The sequence below is a fragment of the Physella acuta genome, unplaced genomic scaffold, assembly GCF_028476545.2.
Source record: "Physella acuta isolate Inbredline_101_S28 unplaced genomic scaffold, ASM2847654v3 ptg001030l, whole genome shotgun sequence".
NCBI classification, from domain to species: domain Eukaryota; kingdom Metazoa; phylum Mollusca; class Gastropoda; family Physidae; genus Physella; species Physella acuta.
In genome coordinates, this window is record NW_026732547.1 from 92,686 (window position 1) to 117,634 (window position 24,949).

Below are 24,949 nucleotides of genomic sequence, written 5' to 3' on the forward strand. Positions count from 1 at the left end.
TTGAATAAATAAATAAATGAAAATATCCTGCCTTAGTCTCTAGTCGATCCTCAGGCTAACAAAATCACCCAACCGTGACAAAACAGTTCACCGTCTACGGTCAGCTGATTGAGTGACAGCTGGGTTTTTTTTTTTTTGACTCACTTAATGCCTAAATAGATAAATAAATGGTCACAGAAGACGAAGTTTAAAAGAAATCGCTTCATTAGAACTAGGTCAAAGTTGAGTTACAATATTTTCCACAAACACACAAACAAACACACAGACAGACGCCGTAAACTAAATAAAAACTCCAGACTAGCAGACATCAACATTCTTGTAGTTTTTTAATTATTTTTTTGTGTGGATGTTTCGAGTTGACGTGATGTTGACCGGATGTTGACTTAATGTTGACCGCATATTGCCCTGATGTAGACCGGATGTAGACCGGATGTTGACCGGATGTTCACGACTTTGACCACCTGAGTGTGTTCGAATTGTTGTTCTCTTCTTCATCAGGGAAATCATTCACTGGTGATCCCGCATAAGGCGTGGCTTCAGCTGGTGACACAAAGTGGTGGTGACACAAGGTGGTGACACAAAGAAGTGGTGACACAAGGTGGTGACACAAGGTGGTGACACAAGGTGGTGGTGACACAAGGTGGTGGTGACACAAGGAGTAGGAGGTCAGTTGGAGGTCAGTATCGGGTTTTAAGTTATGTAAGCAAACTTTATGTAAATGTGTGGTCTGTAAGTGTTTGGTATGTAAGTGTAAGTGCGTGGTATGTGTGTGGTGTGTAATTGTGTGGTGTGTAAGTGCGTGGTGTGTACGTGTGTGGTATGTACGTGTTAGTGTGTGGTATGTAAGTGTGTGGTAAGTGTAAGTGTGTGGTGTTGTGTGGTATGTAAGTGTGTGGTATGTAAGTGTAAGTGTGTGGTGTTGTGTGGTATGTAAGTGTGTGGTATGTAAGTGTAAGTGTGTGGTGTTGTGTGATATGTAAGAGTGTGGTATGTAAGTGTAAGTTTGTGGTATGTAAGTGTAAGTTTGTGGTATGTATGTGCTATGTAAGTGTGTGGTATGTAAGTTTGTACGTGTGTGGTGTGTAAGTGTGTGGTATATAAATGTGTGGTTATGTAAGTGTAAGTGTGTGGTATGTGTGTGGTATGTATGTGGTATGTAAGTGTGTGGTGTATAAGTGTGTGGTGTGTAAGTGTGTGGTGTGTAAGTGTATGTTATGTACGTGTGTGGTAAGTGTGTGGTATGTAAGTGTGTGATATGTAAGTGTGTGGTATTTAAGTGTGTGGTATATGTGTAGTATGTAAGTGTGTGGTATGTGTGTGGTGTGTAAGTGTGTGATATGTAAGTGTGTGATATGTAAGTGTGTGGTATTTAAGTGTGTGGTATGTGTGTAGTATGTAAGTGTGTGGTATGTGTGTGATGTGTAAGTGTGTGTGCTAGGTAAGCGAGAATTATGTGCCGACCTATGTGAATGGATGGCGTCATGTAATTCAAGCGCGGACGGTTGTCGTCAAAGTCCTCTAGAAAATTCTCACTAAACTCCATGGTATTCTCGGGCAGTTCCTCTGGGAGGGTTTCTTTCATCATTTCTTTAGTCTGCATGGATAACCTGAGCACAGATAAGCAGCAAGGTTAACATCAACACAATCAGCAAGGTTAACCTCAACACAATCAGCAAGGTTAACCTCAACACAATCACCAAGGTTAACCTCAATACAGTCAGCAAGGTTAACCTCAACACGATCAGCAAGGTTAACCTCAACACAATCAGCAAGGTTAACCTCAACACAATCAGGTTAACCTCAACACAGTCAGCAAGGTTAACCTCAACACAATCAGCTATGTTAACCTCAACACAGTCAGCAAGGTTAACCTCAACACAATCAGGTTAACCTCAAAACAATCAGGTTAACCTCAACACAATCAGGTTAACCTCAACACAATCATCAAGGTTAACCTCAACACAATCAGATTTACCTCAACACAATCAGCAAGGTTAACCTCAACACACTCAGCAAGGTTAACCTCAACACAATCAGCAAGGTTAACCTCAACACAATCAGCAAGGTTAACCTCAACACAATCAGCAAGGTTAACCTCAACACAATCAGGTTAACCTCAACACAATCAGCAAGGTTAACCTCAACACAATCAGCAAGGTTAACCTCAACACAATCAGGTTAACATCAACACAATCAGCAAGGTTAACCTCAACACAATCAGCAAGGTTAACCTCAACACAATCAGATTTACCTCAACACAATCAGCAAGGTTAACCTCAACACAATCAGGTTAACCTCAACACAATCAGCAAGGTTAACCTCAACACAATCAGATTTACCTCAACACAATCAGCAAGGTAAACCTCAACACAATCAGCAAGGTTAACCTCAACACAATCAGCAAGGTTAACCTCAACACAATCAGCAAGGTTAACCTCAACACAATCAGCAATGTTAACCTCAACACAATCAGGTTAACCTCAACACAATCAGCAATGTTAACCTCAACACAATCAGGTTAACCTCAACACAATCAGCAAGGTTAACCTCAACACAATCAGCAATGTTAACCTCAACACAATCAGGTTAACCTCAACACAATCAGCAATGTTAACCTCAACACAATCAGCAAGGTTAACCTCAACACAATCAGCAAGGTTAACCTCAACACAATCAGCAAGGTTAACCTCAACACAATCAGATTTACCTCAACACAATCAGCAAGGTTAACCTCAACACAATCAGCAAGGTTAACCTCAACACAATCAGCAAGGTTAACCTCAACACAATCAGCAAGGTTAACCTCAACACAATCAGGTTAACCTCAACACAATCAGCAAGGTTAACCTCAACACAATCAGGTTAACCTCAACACAATCAGCAAGGTTAACCTCAACACAATCAGATTTACCTCAACACAATCAGCAAGGTTAACCTCAACACGATCAGGTTAACCTCAACACAATCAGCAAGGTTAACCTCAACACAATCAGATTTACCTCAACACAATCAGCAAGGTTAACCTCAACACAATCAGATTTACCTCAACACAATCAGCAAGGTTAACCTCAACACACTCAGCAAGGTTAACCTCAACACAATCAGCAAGGTTAACCTCAACACAATCAGCAAGGTTAACCTCAACACAATCAGATTTACCTCAACACAATCAGCAAGGTTAACCTCAACACAATCAGCAAGGTTAACCTCAACACAATCAGCAAGGTTAACCTCAACACAATCAGCAAGGTTAACCTCAACACAATCAGCAAGGTTAACCTCAACACAATCAGCAAGGTTAACCTCAACACAATCAGCAAGGTTAACCTCAACACAATCAGCAAGGTTAACCTCAACACAGTCAGCAAGGTTAACCTCAACACAATCAGGTTAACCTCAACACAATCAGATTTACCTCAACACAATCAGCAAGGTTAACCTCAACACAATCAGGTTAACCTCAACACAATCAGCAATGTTAACCTCAACACAATCAGCAAGGTTAACCTCAACACAATCAGCAAGGTTAACCTCAACACAATCAGCAATGTTAACCTCAACACAATCAGCAATGTTAACCTCAACACAATCAGCAAGGTTAACCTCAACACAATCAGCAAGGTTAACCTCAACACAATCAGCAAGGTTAACCTCAACACAATCAGCAAGGTTAACCTCAACACAATCAGCAAGGTTAACCTCAACACAATCAGCAAGGTTAACCTCAACACAATCAGGTTAACCTCAACACAGTCAGCAAGGTTAACCTCAACACAATCAGCAATGTTAACCTCAACACAATCAGCAAGGTTAACCTCAACACAATCAGGTTAACCTCAACACAGTCAGCAAGGTTAACCTCAACACAATCAGCAATGTTAACCTCAACACAATCAGCAAGGTTAACCTCAACACAATCAGCAATGTTAACCTCAACACAATCAGCAAGGTTAACCTCAACACAATCAGCAAGGTTAACCTCAACACAATCAGATTAACCTCAACACAATCAGCAAGGTTAACCTCAACACAATCAGCAAGGTTAACCTCAACACGATCAGGTTAACCTCAACACAGTCAGCAAGGTTAACCTCAACACGATCAGGTTAACCTCAACACAATCAGCAAGGTTAACCTCAACACAATCAGGTTAACCTCAACACAATCAGCAAGGTTAACCTCAACACAATCAGGTTAACCTCAACACAATCAGGTTAACCTCAACACAATCAGCAAGGTTAACCTCAACACAATCAGCAAGGTTAACCTCAACACGATCAGGTTAACCTCAACACAGTCAGCAAGGTTAACCTCAACACGATCAGGTTAACCTCAACACAATCAGCAAGGTTAACCTCAACACAATCAGGTTAACCTCAACACAATCAGCAAGGTTAACCTCAACACAATCAGGTTAACCTCAACACAATCAGGTTAACCTCAACACAATCAGCAAGGTTAACCTCAACACGATCAGCAAGGTAAGCCTTTACTATTAGACAAAAAAACTTACTTGGACGGGAGACCGCTGTTGTCAATGGTGGTTGCCTGACAAAATAAAGGGGCGTGGTCAAACACTTTCTTGTAACACACACCACACACAACGCAACATTTAACACAACACACAACACACACAACTCAACATTTAACACAACACACAACACACACAACTCAACATTTAACACAACACACAACACACACAACTCAACATTTAACACAACACACACAACTCAACATTTAACACAACACACACAACTCAACATTTAACATAACACACACAACTCAACATTTAACACACTCCCCGACCCCCAATAATAAAACGTCCCCGCCCCTCACTCGGTCAATCCTGACCATTCACTATTCAGGCAGACACCAACAAAACAATCACCCCCATTCCCTCCCCTTCCCAATTAGCGCTAGCCTTATTTTAGTTCAGCTCATTATGTCATTAGCCTAGTTCTTGATTTTGTCTCGTTCTAGATGTCCCTTAGTTTCAGAGAGCCTCGGTCTAGTCTTAGCCTATATCCCACGCCACCCTGGCGCAAGTCTAGTGAGTAGAATGGTAGTCATAAAGTGAAGTTTTCATTCGTTGACTGCACTAACACGTACAGACACCTTTGACACACCACTACTGTAGATACAGTAGACACACGGCACAGCTGAGACACGACACATCTGACACACGACACAGTAGACACACCACTACAGTAGACACATCTGACACACGACACATCTGACACACGACACATCTGACACACGACACATCTGACACACGACACAGTAGACACACCACTAGACACATCTGACACACGACACATCTGACATACGACACAGCTGACACACGACGCATCTGACACACGACACATCTGACGTACGACACAGCTGACACACGACACATCTGACATACGACACATCTGACACACGACACATCTGACACACGACACATCTGACATACGACACATCTGACACACGACACATCTGACACACGACACAGTTGACACACGACACAGTTGACACACGACACATCTGACACACACCAGAGTGAAGAAATCTTACCGTGGTCAACGTTGTTGAAATGCTCGAACTTTTTTTCTTGCTAGCCAACACCCCAGCAGCAACAGAGGAAGATTTCTTCATCTAAATGGTGGAGGCGAGAGTTGAGTTTTGGAGACATTCATTCAGCTAAGTTTTAAGTAACTAATGTCATCTCATGTCAGCTCACCTTTAGTGACCCCTGTCTCACCTAAGTGACCCCTGTCTCATCTTAAGTGACCCCTGTCTCACCTTAGTGGCCCCCGTTTCTCACCTTAAGTGACCCTGTCTCACCTTGTGTCCCCTGTCTCACCTTAAGTGACCCCTGTCTCACCTTAAGTGACTTCGTGTCTCACCGTAGTGACCCCCGTTTCTCACCTTAAGTGACCCTATATCCGCTCTATACACCCTCCCGTCGCTTCCTTTGATAAATTTTGTATCACTGGAAGAAATAAAAATGTAACATAGATGTGTAATTTGTAGGCACCATGAGATTTTATAGAGGTGTAATTTGTAGGCACCATGAGATTTTATAGAGGTGTAATTTGTAGGCACCATGAGATTTTATAGAGGTGTAATTTGTAGGCACCATGAGATTTTATAGAGGAGTAATTTGTAGGCACCATGAGATTTTATAGAGGTGTAATTTGTAGGCACCATGAGATTTTATAGAGGTGTAATTTGTAGGCACCATGAGATTTCATTCAAATGTTTAATTAACACACATCTAATTAGTCTGTAATTTGTAGGCACCATGAGATTTCATTCAAATGTTTAATTAACACACATCTAATTAGTCTGTAATTTGTAGGCACCATGAGATTTCATTCAAATGTTTAATTAACACACATCTAATTAGTCTGTAATTTGTAGGCACCATGAGATTTCATTCAAATGTTTAATTAACACACATCTAATTAGTCTGTAATTTGTAGGCACCATGAGATTTCATTCAAATGTTTAATTAACACACATCTAATTAGTCTGTAATTTGTAGGCACCATGAGATTTCATTCAAATGTTTAATTAACACACATCTAATTAGTCTTGATGTTAATAAAATTATGAATGAACTTACGTCGCTAGTCCAGTAAAGGCTGGTGGGGCGATCTCCACTGTCTTTTTCCTGGGGGTAAATAACCGCAAGATGACCGTTAAATTACCGTCAAATAATCGCAAGATGACCGTTAAATTACCGCAAGATGACCGTCAAATTACCGTCAAATGACCGCAAGATGACCATTAAATTACCGCTAGATGAGCCTTAAATTACCGTCAAATGACCGCTAGATGACCGTCCATGATCGTGAAATGACCAAAAAATGAAAGAGCCAAACATATATTGTCACACTTTGTCTATAAACCTGTCTGGCATTGTGACGTCATAATGTAGACGGAAATGACGCGGCCACTTACGGTTGGCCGTGGAAGCTGACCATCTTGGGCCAGTATTGGACGTAGCTGCCACCCACGGGCCGTGGGATGTTGTAGATCTCGGCCACCTCGTTATTCAGGTCAATGCTGGGGAGATAAACATGAGATATAACATGAGACATAACTTGAGACATGAGATATAACATGAGATATAACATGAGACAAGAGATATAACATGAGATATAACTTGAGACATGAGATATAACATGAGATATAACATGAGACAAGAGATATAACATGAGATATAACTTGAGACATGAGATATAACATGAGACATATAACATGAGATATAACATGAGATATAACATGAGACATGAGATATAACATGAGATATGAGATATAACATGAGATATGAGATATAACATGAGACATGAGATATAACATGAGATATAGCATGAGATATAACATGAGATATAGCATGAGCTATAACATGAGACATGAGATATAACATGAGATATAACATGAGACATGAGATATAACATGAAATATAGCATGAGATATAACATGAGACATGAGATATAACATGATATATGAGATATAGCATGAGATATAACATGAGACATGAGATATAGCATGCGATATAACATGAGACATGAGATATAACATGAGATATGAGATATAACATGAGATATAGCATGAGATATGAGATATAACATGAGATATGAGATATAACATGAGACATGAGATATAACATGAGATATAGCATGAGATATAACATGAGACATGAGATATAACATGAGATATGAGATATAACATGAGATATGAGATATAACATGAGACATGAGATATAACATGAGATATGAGATATAACATGAGATATGAGATATAACATGAGATATAGCATGAGATATAACATGAGACATGAGATATAACATGAGATATAACATGAGACATGAGATATAACATGAGATATGAGATATAACATGAGACATGAGATATAACATGAGATATAACATGAGATATGAGATATAACATGAGATATGAGATATAACATGAGATATAGCATGAGATATAACATGAGACATGAGATATAACATGAGATATAACTTGAGACATGAGATATAACATGAGACATATAACATGAGATATAACATGAGATATAACATGAGACATGAGATATAACATGAGATATGAGATATAACATGAGATATGAGATATAACATGAGACATGAGATATAACATGAGATATGAGATATAACATGAGATATGCGATATAACATGAGATATAGCATGAGATATAACATGAGACATGAGATATAACATGAGATATAACATGAGACATGAGATATAACATGTGATATGAGATATAACATGAAATATAGCATGAGATATAACATGAGACATGAGATATAACATGATATATGAGATATAGCATGAGATATAACATGAGACATGAGATATAGCATGCGATATAACATGAGACATGAGATATAACATGAGATATGAGATATAACATGAGATATAGCATGAGATATGAGATATAACATGAGATATGAGATATAACATGAGACATGAGATATAACATGAGATATAGCATGAGATATAACATGAGACATGAGATATAACATGAGATATAGCATGAGATATAACATGAGACATGAGATATAGCATGAGATATAACATGAGACATGAGATATAGCATGCGATATAACATGAGACATGAGATATAACATGAGATATGAGATATAACATGAGATATAGCATGAGATATAACATGAGACATGAGATATAACATGAGATATGAGATATAACATGAGACATGAGATATAACATGAGATATAGCATGAGATATAACATGAGACATGAGATATAACATGAGATATAGCATGAGATATAACATGAGACAAGAGATATAACATGAGACATGAGATATAACATGAGATATGAGATATAACATGAGACATGAGATATAACATGAGATATGAGATATAACATGAGATATGAGATATAACATGAGATATAGCATGAGATATAACATTAGACATGAGATGTAACATGAGATATAGCATGAGATATGAGATATAACATGAAATATAGCATGAGATATAACATGAGACATGAGATATAACATGATATATGAGATATAACATGAGATATAGCATGCGATATAACATGAGACATGAGATATAACATGAGATATGAGATATAACATGAGACATGAGATATAACATGAGATATAGCATGAGATATAACATGAGACATGAGATATAACATGAGATATAGCATGAGATATAACATGAGACATGAGATATAACATGAGATTTGAGATATAACATGAGACATGAGATATAACATGAGATATAGCATGAGATATAACATGAGATATAGCATGATATATAACATGAGACATGAGATATAACTTATGAGATATGAGATATAACATGAGATATGAGATATAACATGAGACATGAGATATAACATGAGATATAGCATGAGATATAACATGAGACATGGGATATAACTTATGAGATATGAGATATAACATGAGATATGAGATATAACATGAGACATGAGATATAACATGAGATATAGCATGAGATATAACATGAGACATGAGATATAACTTATGAGATATAACATGAGATATGAGATATAACATGAGATATGAGATATAACTTGAGACATGAGATATAACTTATGAGATATAACATGAGACGTGATATATAACATGAGACATGAGATATAACATGAGACATGAGATATAACATGAGATATAACTTGAGATATGAGATATAACATGAGATATAACATGAGACATGAGATATAGCATGAGATATAACATGAGATATAACATGAGATATGAGATATAACATGAGATATAACATGAGACATGAGATATAACATGATATAGAACATGAGATATAACATGAGATATAACATGAGACATGAGATATAACATGATATAGAACAAGAGATATAACATGAGATATAACATGAGATATAAAATGAGCTATGAGATAGAACATGAGGTATAACTTGAGACATGAGATATAACATGATATATAACATGAGATATAACATGAGATATAACATGAGACATGAGATATAACATGATATATAACATGAGATATAACATGATATATAACATGAGATATAACATGATATATAACATGAGATATAACATGAGATATAACATGAGATATAACATGAGATATAATATGAGACATGAGATACAACATGAGGTACAACATGAGATAGAACATGAGACATGAGATATAACATGAGATATAACTTGATATCCACGGTTGAGCAGGTCCCCCCCCCCACCTACTTGTATCCACGGTTGAGCAGGTAGCGCAGTCTGGGCGGGCTCTTGTTGACCTGCTGGTCGCGGGGTGACATGGACGGGTTGAAGTAGCAGGTGTCGGGGAGGGATTTCTCCACTCTGTTGGTCAAACACGGCGTTTAGTTGTCTGCTTCAGCATGTCACGTTTGTCATATGTCGTCTGTCATCTGTCGTCTGTCACCTGTTTGTTTCCGTCTGTCAACAGTTTGTTGCCGTCTGTCAACAGCTTGTTGCCGTCTGTCAACTGTTTGTTGCAGTCTGTCAACTGTTTGTTGCCGTCTGTCAACTGTTTGTTGCCGTCTGTCAAAAGTTTGTGTACATACATCTTGATGACGTCAGACTCTCGGTCACATGACAGGCATGCTGTTTCACCAATCGGACCCTTCAACTTCCTGTTGAATACAAAAACTGGGTCATGGATGTAGGTCAAGGTGAGAAAGAAGTGGGTTAGGTAAAAAAATATTGTGATAAAGTGGGGTATGTATAGAAGCTTGTTTTATCACATGGTTTGACTGTAAAGGTGCGTTCAACATTTTTAAACTGCCACGTCCAAATCTAATGTTATTCAAGAAAATAGCAATCGAATTGTGTCGTTGTTTTACCCATTCCATGTTTTTGGTTATTAATATTTTCGGTCACTAAATAAAACAAACATTAAAATAAAACATCTGGAACATTCCAGACCGACCGAGACGACAAGACTCACGTTTTGGATGTGGCAGCATTCGGACGTTTCTCCATGTACTGCTCCTGTTGTCAGGGGAAATAAGACGTTCGTTAATTAACGCACTTAATCAGCTCACGCACTTAATCAACTCATGCACTTAATCAACTCATGCACTTAATCAACTACCGCACTTAATCAACTACCGCGCTTAATCAACTAACGCACTTAATCAACTCATGCACTTAATCAACTCATGCACTTAATCAACGCACTTAACTAACGCACAACCGCACTGAATCATCAACCAGAGGTAACCAGTCCCCCCCCCCCCCTTACAATCTTGGCCAAACGTTTGTTGATGACGCCGATTGTTGCCGACAACGACTTGATCTGGTAGTCCGACTTGGACTTGGACATCTGGACAGAGGAGCTGGGGTTGATGTCTGTGTTCTGCTGGAAGACAGGGTGACACGTGACTAAACAGGTGACACGTGACTAAACGTGACAACACGTTACTAAACGTGACAACAGGTGACAACAGGTGACAACAGGTGACAACAGGTGACTAAACGTGACAACACGTGACAACTTGTGACAACTTGTGACTAAACGTGACTAAACGTGACAACAGGTGACAATACGTGATGACATGATCCAGGTAGAGCGACTTTGACCTACCTGAGACATGTAGAGCGACCTTGTCCTACCTGTGACAGATAGAACGACCTTGACTTACCTGAGGCACCACCTTCTTGTCAAACGATGAAAGTTGAGTGTGGACCTAGAGGGGGGAAGGGAGGGGACGACATTAGCTGGTGACGTATCTCAACCAAATGGTGTTGTGATGCCTAGGGAATGCGATGGTGTAGTGTGTATTGATGGGGATGTGGTGATGGAATATTCGATGGTGTAAGATGTTTGTGGGTGACGATATACCTTGGTGGATGTGGATATACCTTGGTGAATGTGGATATACCTTGGTGGATGGGGATATACCTTGGTGGGTGACGATATACCTTGGTGGATGGGGATAAACCTTGGTGGATGGGGATAAACCTTGGTGGATGGGGATATACCTTGGTGGATGGGGATATACCTTGGTGGATGGGGATAAACCTTGGTGGATGGGGATAAACCTTGGTGGATGGGGATAAACCTTGGTGGATGGGGACAAACCTTGGTGGATGGGGACATACCTTGGTGGATGGGGAAATACCTTGGTGGGTGGGGACATACCTTGGTGGATGGGGACATACCTTGGTGGATGGGGATAAACCTTGGTGGATGGGGATAAACCTTGGTGGATGGGGATAAACCTTGGTGGATGGGGACAAACCTTGGTGGATGGGGACATACCTTGGTGGATGGGGAAATACCTTGGTGGGTGGGGACATACCTTGGTGGATGGGGACATACCTTGGTGGATGGTGGACATACCTTGGTGGATGGGGACATACCTTGGTGGACTGCGATTCCTCCATTAAACGTTTGACAGTTTTCACATCAACAGCTTTTTCTTTGACTTGTCGAATACTGGCTTGAAGATCCTAGTAGGATATAGCTAGGTTAGGACATTAGAGGACTTTACAGATACTATAGGACATTATTGGAAACTAGAGGACACTAGGACAATAGAGGACAGTACAGGACATACGAGGGTACTATAGGACAATAGATGACATACGAGGACAGTATAGGACATACGAGGACACTATAGGACATACGAGGACACTATAGGACATACGAGGGCAATAGAGGACATACGAGGACACTATAGGACATACGAGGACACTATAGGACATACGAGGACAATAGAGGACATACGAGGACACTATAGGGCATACGAGGACACTATAGGACATACGAGGACACTATAGGACATACGAGGACACTATAGGACATAGGAGGACACTATAGGACATACGAGGACACTATAGGACATACGAGGACAATAGAGGACATATGAAGACACTATAGGGCATACGAGGACACTATAGGACATACGAGGACACTATAGGACATACGAGGACAATAGCGGACATACGAGGACAATAGAGGACATACGAGGACACTATAGGGCATACGAGGACACTATAGGGCACACGAGGACACTAAAGGGCATACGAGGACACTATAGGACATACGAGGACACTATAGGACATACGAGGACAATAGAGGACATACGAGGACAATAGAGGACATACGAGGACACTATAGGACATACGAGGACACTATAGGACATACGAGGACACTATAGGACATACGAGGACACTATAGGACATACGAGGACACTATAGGACATACGAGGACACTATAGGACATACGAGGACACTAGGACATAGAAGGAGGACAGGAGTACCTCCAAGAGGCGAGTGTTACTGCTGAGATCGGAAGCCCCAACAACTCTCTGAAGTTCCCCCAGCTCCATCTCCAGCCGGTACATCGTCTGCATGATGGAGTCTGTGATGGCCCACTGGGACTCCTGGGGGGGGGGGGGGGGGGGGGGATGTACCAATGGGTCATGGTTAGGTGAGCAACACAAGCATATGTGTGTGTGGGGGGTGTACAAGGGGGTCTAAAGGGACAGAACCTGAGTCTAAAGGGACAGAACTTGAGTCTAAAGGGACATAACTTGAGTCTAAAGGGACAGAACTTGCGTCTAAAGGGACAGAACTTGCGTCTAAAGGGACAGAACTTACGTCTAAAGGGACAGAACTTGCGTCTAAAGGGACAGAACTTGAGTCTAAAGAGACAAAACTTAGTCTAAAGGGACAAAACTTTCGTCTAAAGGGACAGAACTTTCGTCTAAAGGGACAGAACTTTCGTCTAAAGGGACAAAACTTAGTCTAAAGGGACAAAACTCACCATCTCCGATGTGACCTGGAACATCTCCTTCTTTGGGTAGTCGACCTTGGACGGGTCACGGGTCGTTGAGTTGCTTATGACTAGACCGTCCTCGTGGTTGACCTCTGGGGAGAAGGGAAGGGGGGGGGGGGGCGTCACAGATTTTTTTTTACAATAATGTCCCACATTTTGACGTCACTATTTAAAGCGCTGACCTCCTTTAGCCATAGCTCTAGCAAAGCCACTGGACGCAAGCAGCTGGTCTAGTCGAACGACCTTGAACCCAAGGTCAATGCTTGGGCTAACCTTGACCGAGTCACGCATTTGGTTCATTGACGTCTGCAGGCCTTGGAGCAAAAGCTTCATCTCCAATATCCGCTTCCGTGCTTGAAAGTCCTGGCAACATGATTGACGTGTGATCACATCATTGTGTGATGTGTGGTGATTGCACCCGAACATCCCACTCAACATCCGAACATCCCACTTAACATCCGAACATCCCACTTAACATCCGAACATCCCACTTAACCGAACATCCCACTTAACATCCGAACATCCCACTCAACATCCGAACATCCCACTTAACCGAACATCCCACTTAACCGAACATCCCACTTAACCGAACATCCCACTTAACCGAACATCCCACTTAACCGAACATCCCACTTAACCGAACATCCCACTTAACCGAACATCCCACTTAACCGAACATCCCACTTAACCGAACATCCCACTTAACCGAACATCCCACTTAACCGAACATCCCACTTAACCGAACATCCCACTTAACCGAACATCCCACTTAACCGAACATCCCACTTAACCGAACATCCCACTTAACCCAACATCCCACTTAACCGAACATCCCACTTAACCGAACATCCCACTTAACCGAACATCCCACTTAACCGAACATCCCACTTAACCGAACATCCCACTTAACCGAACATCCCACTTAACCGAACATCCCACTTAACCGAACATCCCACTTAACCGAACATCCCACTTAACCGAACATCCCACTTAACCGAACATCCCATCCGAACATGGCAGCTAAGATCTCACCACTACGTCCCCGCCGTAAGCCTCCCCGTAGTTGAACGGGTCGTAGTTGATGGGTTTGGGCGTGTCGCCCGCGATCTTCTGAACCTCGACCTTCTGCTGGGCGATCTTCTCGCTCAGGCTGTTGTTGATCTGGTCCATGCACTTGTACAGGTCTTTGACGTTCTCGCTTTCCTGTGGGATACAAACTCTTAGCTCAGCTATGTGGCTCAGTTGTGTGGCTCAATTGTGTGGCCCAATTGTGTGGCTCAATAGTTGGCCCAACTGTGTGGCTCAATAGTTGGCCCAACTGTGTGGCTCAATTGTGTGGCTCAATTGTGTGGCTCAATAGTTGGCCCAACTGTGTGGCTCAATTGTGTGGCCTAATTGTGTGGCTGAACTGTGTGGTTCAATTGTGTGGCTCAACTGTGTGGCCCAATTGTGTGGCTCAATAGTTGGCTCAATTGTGTGGCTCAGCTGTGTGGCTCAATTGTGTGGCTCAATTGTGTGGCTAAACTGTGTGGCTCAGTTGTGTGGCTCAATAGTTGGCTCAACTGTGTGGCTCTAGAGGTGACATGCCTAAACTCGCCAGTCAGGCGTCTAGCAAACTTTAAGTAGTGTTCTTCTGTCAGCAGGCTGTGATTATGTAACATTCACAAAGTGTGTGTTCATATGAGCTTGTTTTAACCTTGGATTTACTTGACCTTGACATTACCTTTTTTTTGTTCCCCGTGACCTTGACTCAACCTCATGTACACGTGACCTTCTGTTGTCCGTGACCTTGATTGTGCCTTGTTGGCGTGACCTTGACCTTAAGTTCACAATGACCCTGACCTTACCTTTTCTTCCATCTCGTCAACCCGCTCCGTGCCCTTCTTGATGCTGACAGCCGCCTCGGTCAACTTGTTCTAGACCAAAACAATATCAGTCAGGTGGCGAACTACACATATATCACGTCACGACACATACATGCACACCACGGCAAGACACCACAGTGAGACATCAACACACACCACAACACACCAAGACACCAACACACACCACAACACACCAAACACGACCCCTACCTCTTGTGTTACCACTTAGTGACCCCTACCTCTTGTGTTACCAAAGTGACCCTTACCTCTTGTGTTACCACTTAGTGACCCCTACCTCTTGTGTTACCAAAGTGACCCTTACCTCTTGTGTTACCACTTCCAGTGACCCCTACCTCTTGTGTTACCACTTAGTGACCCCTACCTCTTGTGTTACCATTTCAAGTGACCCCTACCTCTTGTGATACCACATAAAGTGACCCCTACCTCTTGTGTTACCAGTGACCCCTACCTCTTGTGTTACCACTTCAAGTGACCCCTACCTCTTGTGTTACCAAAGTGACCCCTACCTCTTGTGTTACCAAAGTGACCCTTACCTCTTGTGTTACCACTTAGTGACCCCTACCTCTTGTGTTACCACTTCCAGTGACCCCTACCTCTTGTGTTACCACTTCGAGTGACCCCTACCTCTTGTGTTACCAGTGACCCCTACCTCTTGTGTTACCACTAAAAGTGACCCCTACCTCTTGTGTTACCAGTGACCCCTACCTCTTGTGTTACCACCTACCTCCAGGTCCTTTATCTTCTGCTGCAGGGCGTTGATTTGTAACGTCATTTTCTTAAACTCCTGGAGCTGGTCAGCGGTCATTCCGCCAGGAGGCGCAGCTTTTGTCCCCATGGTCCCCGTCACGGTGGGCTGGGTCACTGGACGACAGGGGTCACCTTCAGTGTCTGGTTGTCTGGTCTGGTTGTTTGGTCTGGTTGTCTGGTCTGGTTGTCTGGTCTGGTTGTCTGTTCTGGTTGTCTGGTTGTCTGGTCTGGTTGTTTGGTCTGGTTGTCTGGTCTGGTTGTCTGGTCTGGTTGTCTGTTCTGGTTGTTTGGTCTGGTTGTCTGGTCTGGTTGTCTGGTCTGGTTGTCTGGTCTGGTTGTCTGGTCTGGTTGTCTGGTCTGGTTGTTTGGTCTGGTTGTCTGGTCTGGTTGTCTGGTCTGGTTGTCTGGTCTGGTTGTCTGGTCTGGTTGTCTGGTCTGGTTGTCTGGTCTGGTTGTCTGGTCTGGTTGTCTGGTCTGGTTGTCTGGTCTGGTTGTCTGGTCGTCTGGTCTGTTTGTCTGGTCTGGTTGTCTGGTTGTCTGGTCTGGTTGTCTGGTCTGGTTGTCTGGTCTGGTTGTCTGGTCTGGTTGTCTGGTTGTCTGGTCTGGTTGTCTGGTCTGGTTGTCTGGTCTGGTTGTCTGGTCTGGTTGTCTAGTCTGGTTGTCTGGTCTGGTTGTCTGGTCTGGTTGTCTGGTCTGTTTGTCTGGTCTGGTTGTCTGGTCTGGTTGTCTGGTCTGGTTGTCTGGTCTGGTTGTCTGGTCTGGTTGTCTGGTCTGGTTGTCTGGTCTGGTTGTCTGGTCTGGTTGTCTGGTTGTCTGGTTGTCTGGTCTGGTTGTCTGGTCTGTTTGTCTGGTCTGGTTGTCTGGTCTGTTTGTCTGGTCTGGTTGTCTGGTCTGGTTGTCTGGTCTGGTTGTCTGGTCTGGTTGTCTGGTCTGTTTGTCTGGTCTGGTTGTCTGGTCTGTTTGTCTGGTCTGGTTGTCTGGTCTGGTTGTCTGGTCTGGTTGTCTGGTCTGGTTGTCTAGTCTGGTTGTCTGGTCTGGTTGTCTGGTCTGGTTGTCTGGTCTGGTTGTCTGGTCTGGTTGTCTGGTCGTCTGGTCTGTTTGTCTGGTCTGGTTGTCTGGTTGTCTGGTCTGGTTGTCTGGTCTGGTTGTCTGGTCTGGTTGTCTGGTTGTCTGGTCTGGTTGTCTGGTCTGGTTGTCTGGTCTGGTTGTCTGGTCTGGTTGTCTGGTCTGGTTGTCTAGTCTGGTTGTCTGGTCTGGTTGTCTGGTCTGGTTGTCTGGTCTGTTTGTCTGGTCTGGTTGTCTGGTCTGGTTGTCTGGTCTGGTTGTCTGGTCTGGTTGTCTGGTCTGGTTGTCTGGTCTGGTTGTCTGGTCTGGTTGTCTGGTTGTCTGGTTGTCTGGTCTGGTTGTCTGGTCTGTTTGTCTGGTCTGGTTGTCTGGTCTGTTTGTCTGGTCTGGTTGTCTGGTCTGGTTGTCTGGTCTGGTTGTCTGGTCTGTTTGTCTGGTCTGGTTGTCTGGTCTGTTTGTCTGGTCTGGTTGTCTGGTCTGGTTGTCTGGTCTGGTTGTCTGGTCTGGTTGTCTAGTCTGGTTGTCTGGTCTGGTTGTCTGGTCTGGTTGTCTGGTCTGGTTGTCTGGTCTGTTTGTCTGGTCTGGTTGTCTGGTCTGGTTGTCTGGTCTGGTTGTCTGGTCTGGTTGTCTGGTCTGGTTGTCTAGTCTGGTTGTCTAGTCTGGTTGTCTGGTCTGGTTGTCTGGTTGTCTGGTCTGGTTGTCCTGTCTACAGACACCTACTTGAGGCAACCCGAGTGGCAGTGTCTGTGTGACCTGGGTGGGGCGAGTGGAAGGCGCTGGGCGGGTCCACTGTGACGGTCGGGGGGAGTTTGTGCAGGTTGGGATCCTGTGGGGAAAACATGGGACAGGTCACGTGATCATCAGGTCACGACCCCAGCACCAGGTGAAGTCGTGACCCTGACCTGTTTTCCGACCGTCTCCTTCAACTGCTTGAGTTCCTCCCTGAGCATGTGCAGCAGGTCCTTGACCTTGTCCTCCACCCCTAGCTGGTCAATCTCCTCCATGATGGCGCTGGTGGGTGAGGGGATCTGATGGGCACAAGGGTCAAAGGTCAGCTGGTGGGTGAGGGGATCTGATGGGCACAAGGGTCAAAGGTCAGCTGGTGGGTGAGGGGATCTGATGGGCACAAGGGTCAAAGGTCAGCTGGTGGGTGAGGGGATCTGATGGGCACAAGGGTCAAAGGTCAGCTGGTGGGTGAGGGGATCTGATGGGCACAAGGGTCAAAGGTCAGCTGGTGGGTGAGGGGATCTGATGGGCACAAGGGTCAAAGGTCAGCTGGTGGGTGAGGGGATCTGATGGGCACAAGGGTCAAAATTCAGTCAGCGGCTTACGTGGAAGGACAATACGTTGTTTACAGTCGGCTATGTGATGACGTGGTGACACTATGTCATGTGATCTTACTGACATGGTGACACTATGCCATGTGATCTTACTGACATGGTGACACTATGCCATGTGATCTTACTGACATGGTGACACTATGCCATGTGATCTTACTGACATGGTGACACTATGCCATGTGATCTTACTGACATGGTGACACTATGCCATGTGATCTTACTGACATGGTGACACTATGCCATGTGATCTTACTGACATGGTGACACTATGCCATGTGATCTTACTGACATGGTGACACTATGTCATGTGATCTTACTGACATGGTGACACTATGTCATGTGATCTTACTGACATGGTGACACTATGTCATGTGATCTTACTGACATGGTGACACTATGTCATATGATCTTACTGACATGGTGACACTATGTCATGTGATCTTACTGACATGGTGACACTATGCCATGTGATCTTACTGACATGGTGACACTATGTCATGTGATCTTACTGACATGGTGACACTATGCCATGTGATCTTACTGACATGGTGACACTATGCCATGTGATCTTACTGACATGGTGACACTATGTCATGTGATCTTACTGACATGGTGACACTATGTCATGTGATCTTACTGACATGGTGACACTATGTCATGTGATCTTACTGACATGGTGACACTATGTCATGTGATCTTACTGACATGGTGACACTATGTCATGTGATCTTACTGACATGGTGACACTATGTCATATGATCTTACTGACATGGTGACACTATGTCATATGATCTTACTGACATGGTGACACTATGTCATGTGATCTTACTGACATGGTGACACTATGCCATGTGATCTTACTGACATGGTGACACTATGTCATATGATCTTACTGACATGGTGACACTATGTCATGTCATCTTACTGACATGGTGACACTATGTCATATGATCTTACTGACATGGTGACACTATGCCATGTGATCTTACTGACATGGTGACACTATGCCATGTGATCTTACTGACATGGTGACACTATGTCATATGATCTTACTGACATGGTGACACTATGTCATATGATCTTACTGACATGGTGACACTATGTCATGTGATCTTACTGACATGGTGACACTATGTCATGTGATCTTACTGACATGACATGATGACACAAGGCCAAGTTGTCTGTAGTTTAGAAGCGAACAGATCGTGTGAAACAATGGACAAAACAGTTTGAGTGTAAACAGGGAAGGGTGAGGTGACTACTTACATACTGGGGGTCGGGGGTCGGGACGCGGGGAGACACGTATGGTACCAGGGTGACGTCATTGTGGCTGGTTTGAATTATTTCAGGTGGGTCAGGCGCCAACCCGTCATATAGCTGCAGGACATAGGACATAGAGGAGGTCACGTGGGACATAGACAGAGGCGTAGCGAGGGGGAGGGGCAGGGGGTGCGGACCACACCGGGTGACACCATTTAGGGGGGGGGGGTGACACCAAGGCAAAAAATAGCAAAATATATAGAGAAAATTTTGAGGGGTGGGGGATGCAAATTGAAAGTTTGATGGGGGGGGGGGGTGCAAATCGAAAATTAAAAGTTTGTCCCCGGGAAGGGTCACTATGCCTCTGGGGAGTGACACCATTAAGTGCTGCACCGGGTGACACCCGACCTCGCTACGCCACTGGACAAAGAGAAGGTAATGTAGGACCTAAAGGTCATGTAGGACATAGGTCATGTACGACATAGAGGTGGTCATGTAGGACATAGGTCGTGTAGGACATAGGTCATGTACGACATAGAGGTGGTCATGTAGGACATAGGTCGTGTAGGACATAGGTCATGTAGGACATAGGTCATGTAGGACATAGGTCATGTAGGACATAGAGGTCATGTACGACATAGAGTAGGTCATGTAGGACATAGAACAGGCCAGATCGTGTAGGACATACAGCAGGTCAGATCATGACTTACAAGAATATTTTCATTGGAGGAAACCTGCATGTTTAGATCTGTTGTGTTAGAAGCTTGTGGTCATGTTGAAATGTGAAAGTTGGGTGGAAATATCCCAAGGTTGGTACAGGCAAGTGGAGCGTCTAGTTGGTGGGTCTGCTGAAGGCAATATACAGTGGAGCAAGATCTAGTTGCTGGGTCTGCTGAAGGCAATATACAGTGGAGCGTGATCTAGATGGTGGGTCTGCTGAAGGCATCGGGTCACGTAGGTCAACGGGGGCGGGGCCTGGGAGACGTTCAAATGTTACATCCGGTCTCCTGAAACACAGGAAAGTAACATTTGAACCCAGGGAGAAGGTGTACAGCTGGTTGGGTGGTGTACAGCTGGTTGGGAGAAGGTGTACAGCTGGTTGGGAGGTGTACAGCTGGTTGGGAGAAGGTGTACAGCTGGTTGGGAGGTGTACAGCGGGTTGGGAGGTGTACAGCTGATTGGGAGAAGGTGTACAGCTGGTTGGGAGAAAGTGTACGGCTGGTTGGGAGAAGGTGTACAGCTGGTTGGGAGAAAGTGTACGGCTGGTTGGGAGAAGGTGTACAGCTGGTTGGGAGAAGGTGTACATCTGGTTGGGAGAAGGTGTACAGCTGGTTTGGAGAAGGTGTACAGCTGGTTTGGAGAAGGTGTACAGCTGGTTGGGAGAAGGTGTACAGCTGGTTGGGAGGTGTACAGCTGGTTGGGAGAAGGTGTACAGCTGGTTGGGAGAAGGTGTACAGCTGGTTTGGAGAAGGTGTACAGCTGGTTGGGAGGTGTACAGCTGGTTGGGAGGTGTACAGCTGGTTGGGAGAAGGTGTACAGCTGGTTGGGAGAAGGTGTACAGCTGGTTGGGAGAAGGTGTACAGCTGATTGGGAGAATGTGTACAGCTGGTTGGGAGAAGGTATACAGCTGGTTGGGAGAAGGTGTACAGCTGGTTGGGAGAAGGTGTACAGCTGATTGGGAGAATGTGTACAGCTGGTTGGGAGAAGGTGTACAGCTGGTTGGGAGAAGGTGTACAGCTGGTTGGGAGGTGTACAGCTGGTTGGGAGAAGGTGTACAGCTGGTTGGGAGAAGGTGTACAGCTGGTTGGGAGAAGGTGTACAGCTGGTTGGGAGAAGGTGTACAGCTGATTGGGAGAATGTGTACAGCTGGTTGGGAGAAGGTATACAGCTGATTGGGAGAATGTGTACAGCTGGTTGGGAGAAGGTATACAGCTGGTTGGGAGAAGGTGTACAAAGTGTTTATGAAACATTTTTTGTAGTTTGTTGGAGCTAAAAAGTTATTGAAGACATTAGCTGAAGTCTGATGGTACCATACGTGCTCATGAGACGGGGAATGGTTGATTACTGAATGGGTGGGGGGGGGGGATTAATTAAGCTCTGTAAATATTTAACGATAATAGAGATGAAACTACGCGAAATTTGTAGTAAATGATAAAAACAACAACACACATCACGAACACATCAACAACAAACCTCTCGTCGCATCTTGACATCCTTTAACTCAAGTTGCAAGTCAGCCTGAAGATATTTTACGCAGCTTCAATACCATATATATATATATATATATATATATATATATATATATATATATATATATATATATATATATATCCCTATATATATATAATTTAGTTGCATTGGAAATAAATACGTCTGACGTCATCTTCAACTAATATGACGTCACAGTTACCTATTGACCTCCCTCCCCCATCTTCTCTGACTTAAATGACGTCACTCACCACCTGCTGGGCCAGCTCCGTCACCTGTTTCTCCAGGTCACTCATCTGAAAACAGAGACCAGCTTTCAATAAGTGCAGCTCCAAGTCTAGCCTACGTCTCATAAGTCTAGTCTACGTCTCATAAGTCTAGTCTACGTCTCATAAGTCTAGCCTACGTCTCATAAGTCTAGCCTACGTCTCATAAGTCTAGCCTACGTCTCATAAGTCTAGCCTACGTCTGATATTGCTAGCGCTCACACAAACGCTGCTTCTAAAGCCTTTCATGTATTAGATATATCAAAGTAATTTAGTAATTCCTTTCTTTTTCTCCTTTACAACTTTTTGTTGTGCCTAAAGATCTAATGCACGTGTAAGCCGTTTCATAAATAAAGAAAATAAACTTTTATTTTTACTTTCTCGTATATACGAAGTATAGAGAAAGTCTTGTAATCGTGCAAAAAAAAAAGGCGAGATTTTTACAAATCTCAACGTTTTACGCCTCCCTGATACGGAAAAACATAGTTTTGCAATCATGTCCGTATGTCTGTGTGTGTGTGTGTGTCTGTAAACACGATAACTTGAGTACCGTTACAGCTAAGTTAATGAAATTTCATATACAACTTTTGAGCAATTTCCGATAACCGGAACTTTTTCTACTTTCAATTTTTCAAAAGCCTATAACTTGAGTACTATTTCAGATAGATAAATGAAATTTCACATGTCAGTAAAATATATAATTATCTGCCTTCTGTTAAATTTTGAGTAATTTCCGTTGACCTGAAGTAGTAATTTTCGCTATTTCCGATTTCTCAAAAAACGCATGTGAATTTATAAAGTACTAATAATATTCCGCACTAGTATGCACCTTTTATTTGGCGTTCACTTTGTGTGCAATTCTTTTTTATACGAGATTCTATTCTATTTTTAAAAGTTTAAGTATTTAAAATGGATTAAAATGGATTTAAAATCATGTCTATATCCCGAGTTGCCATCCTCTATTGTTTCACTCCCGGTTTATTGTTCGTTTATTTCTTTAAACATAGTTTATTGCAATCAAGGCTTGCTAGTGTAGGCCTACCTGCAACTGTGTGCAACACATTCGGCTTACCTTCGCGTCTGATCAGCTGTACCGTAACGATGAACGAGAACGGTGTTCAAGAGAAGTTCATTCACGGTCTTCAGTGAATTTTAGGCTATTCAAAAGTTTGAAACCTGGACCCATGGAACAGTCTACATTGTCAGCGAAAGATGAGTTAAAAATTATGAGCGGATATTTCGTTTCCGGTCCCATGACGTCATACATGCCTCAACTTTCTCAATGTAAATAGGTAGGAAAAGTCTATGTAATCATACTAAATTTAAAAAAAAATATTTTCAAAAATATGGCAAGCGATAAAATTATAGTTATATTCGTAAAAATTGAAGCCGTTTGGGAACCATCGATTACACTAATTTTTATATTTTTGTATCGAATATAAGCCATTGAAAAGCTGTTTAGAATTATTTTATCAATTCAAATATTTTCAAAAACTGCCCTCAACCTTTCCTTGAAGTCAACTGGAATGGCCAGGGAGAGTAAAACAATAAAAGTCAGAACAATTGTTTTCCATGATAAAAATACACAATAGTGATCTATGATGTATAGCTTAGTATTGTATTTACATTAAATAATATAACATCCCCAATCACCACAACAACCTGACTCTACTAATCCAAATTAAAAATAAAAGTGTTTGCAAAATTACTATTATTTTACTAGTAATTATTTCTTTGACTATTCTAGCCTTAATGAAACCGGAAGTAATTTTGTACTTATTACAAAAGTGTTATTCAATTTTGGTTGAAGAATTTGCTTTCTGGCAACAAATATTTGGAGCCAGCTTTTCATGACTTACTAAAGGGGGTGGGGGAGGTGGGGATTGGTGTGTGTATGGAAGTGATTTCTTATTGTTTTTATTTTCGTGTATATACGAAGTATAGAGAAAGTATTGTAATCATGAAAAAAAAATCGAGATTTGTACAAATCTCGACGTTTTACACACAACCCCCTGAGTCGGAAAAACATAGTTAAGCAATCTTGTCTGTGTGTGTGTGTTTGTAAACACGATAACTTGAGTACTGTTACAGCTAGGCTGATATCAAATTGTAATTCTGTATCAACTTTTCAGCGATTTCCGGTTACCGAAAGTGGAACTTATTCTACTTTTATTTTTTCAAAAGCCTATAACTTGAATGCTGTTTCTGATAGAAATGAAATTTCACATGTAAGTAAAAGATCTCTGCCTTCTGTCAAATTTTGAGTAATTTCCATTTACAGAAAGTAGTAATTTACGTTAATTCCGACGTCTCAAAAATCGCATGTGAATTTATAAAGTTCTAAATAATATTCCGCACTATTATACACATATTGTTTGGCG

At 42.6% G+C, this 24,949-nt stretch overlaps 1 protein-coding gene across 3 annotated transcripts; it reads right to left on the reverse strand.

The window, feature by feature from the left end:
• Positions 1 to 314: 314 nt before the first annotated feature.
• On the reverse strand, positions 315 to 23,852 carry LOC131954798 (uncharacterized). Of its 3 annotated transcripts, XM_059318587.1 has the most exons (24): positions 23,641 to 23,852; positions 22,554 to 22,598; positions 22,288 to 22,332; positions 18,397 to 18,522; positions 18,215 to 18,320; positions 16,407 to 16,543; positions 15,644 to 15,712; positions 14,829 to 14,999; positions 13,979 to 14,159; positions 13,785 to 13,888; positions 13,279 to 13,401; positions 12,377 to 12,466; positions 11,656 to 11,700; positions 11,256 to 11,372; positions 10,959 to 11,002; positions 10,576 to 10,644; positions 10,238 to 10,351; positions 6,949 to 7,053; positions 6,611 to 6,658; positions 5,911 to 5,974; positions 5,557 to 5,637; positions 4,514 to 4,548; positions 1,462 to 1,607; positions 315 to 540 (listed from the first exon to the last, which is right to left on the reverse strand). In XM_059318587.1, the coding sequence occupies exons 2-24, from the start codon at positions 22,596 to 22,598 to the stop codon at positions 446 to 448; spliced, it is 2,160 nt and encodes a 719-aa protein (XP_059174570.1). In that variant the 5' UTR covers positions 23,641 to 23,852; the 3' UTR covers positions 315 to 445. The 3 variants fall into 3 exon arrangements, with proteins under 3 accessions (XP_059174570.1, XP_059174568.1, XP_059174569.1); XM_059318585.1 differs by lacking the exons at positions 22,288 to 22,332; positions 22,554 to 22,598; positions 23,641 to 23,852 and adding exons at positions 20,101 to 20,211; positions 20,805 to 20,985; XM_059318586.1 differs by lacking the exons at positions 22,288 to 22,332; positions 22,554 to 22,598; positions 23,641 to 23,852 and adding exons at positions 20,101 to 20,211; positions 20,805 to 20,984 and having other exon boundaries at positions 11,256 to 11,369.
• Positions 23,853 to 24,949: the final 1,097 nt, after the last annotated feature.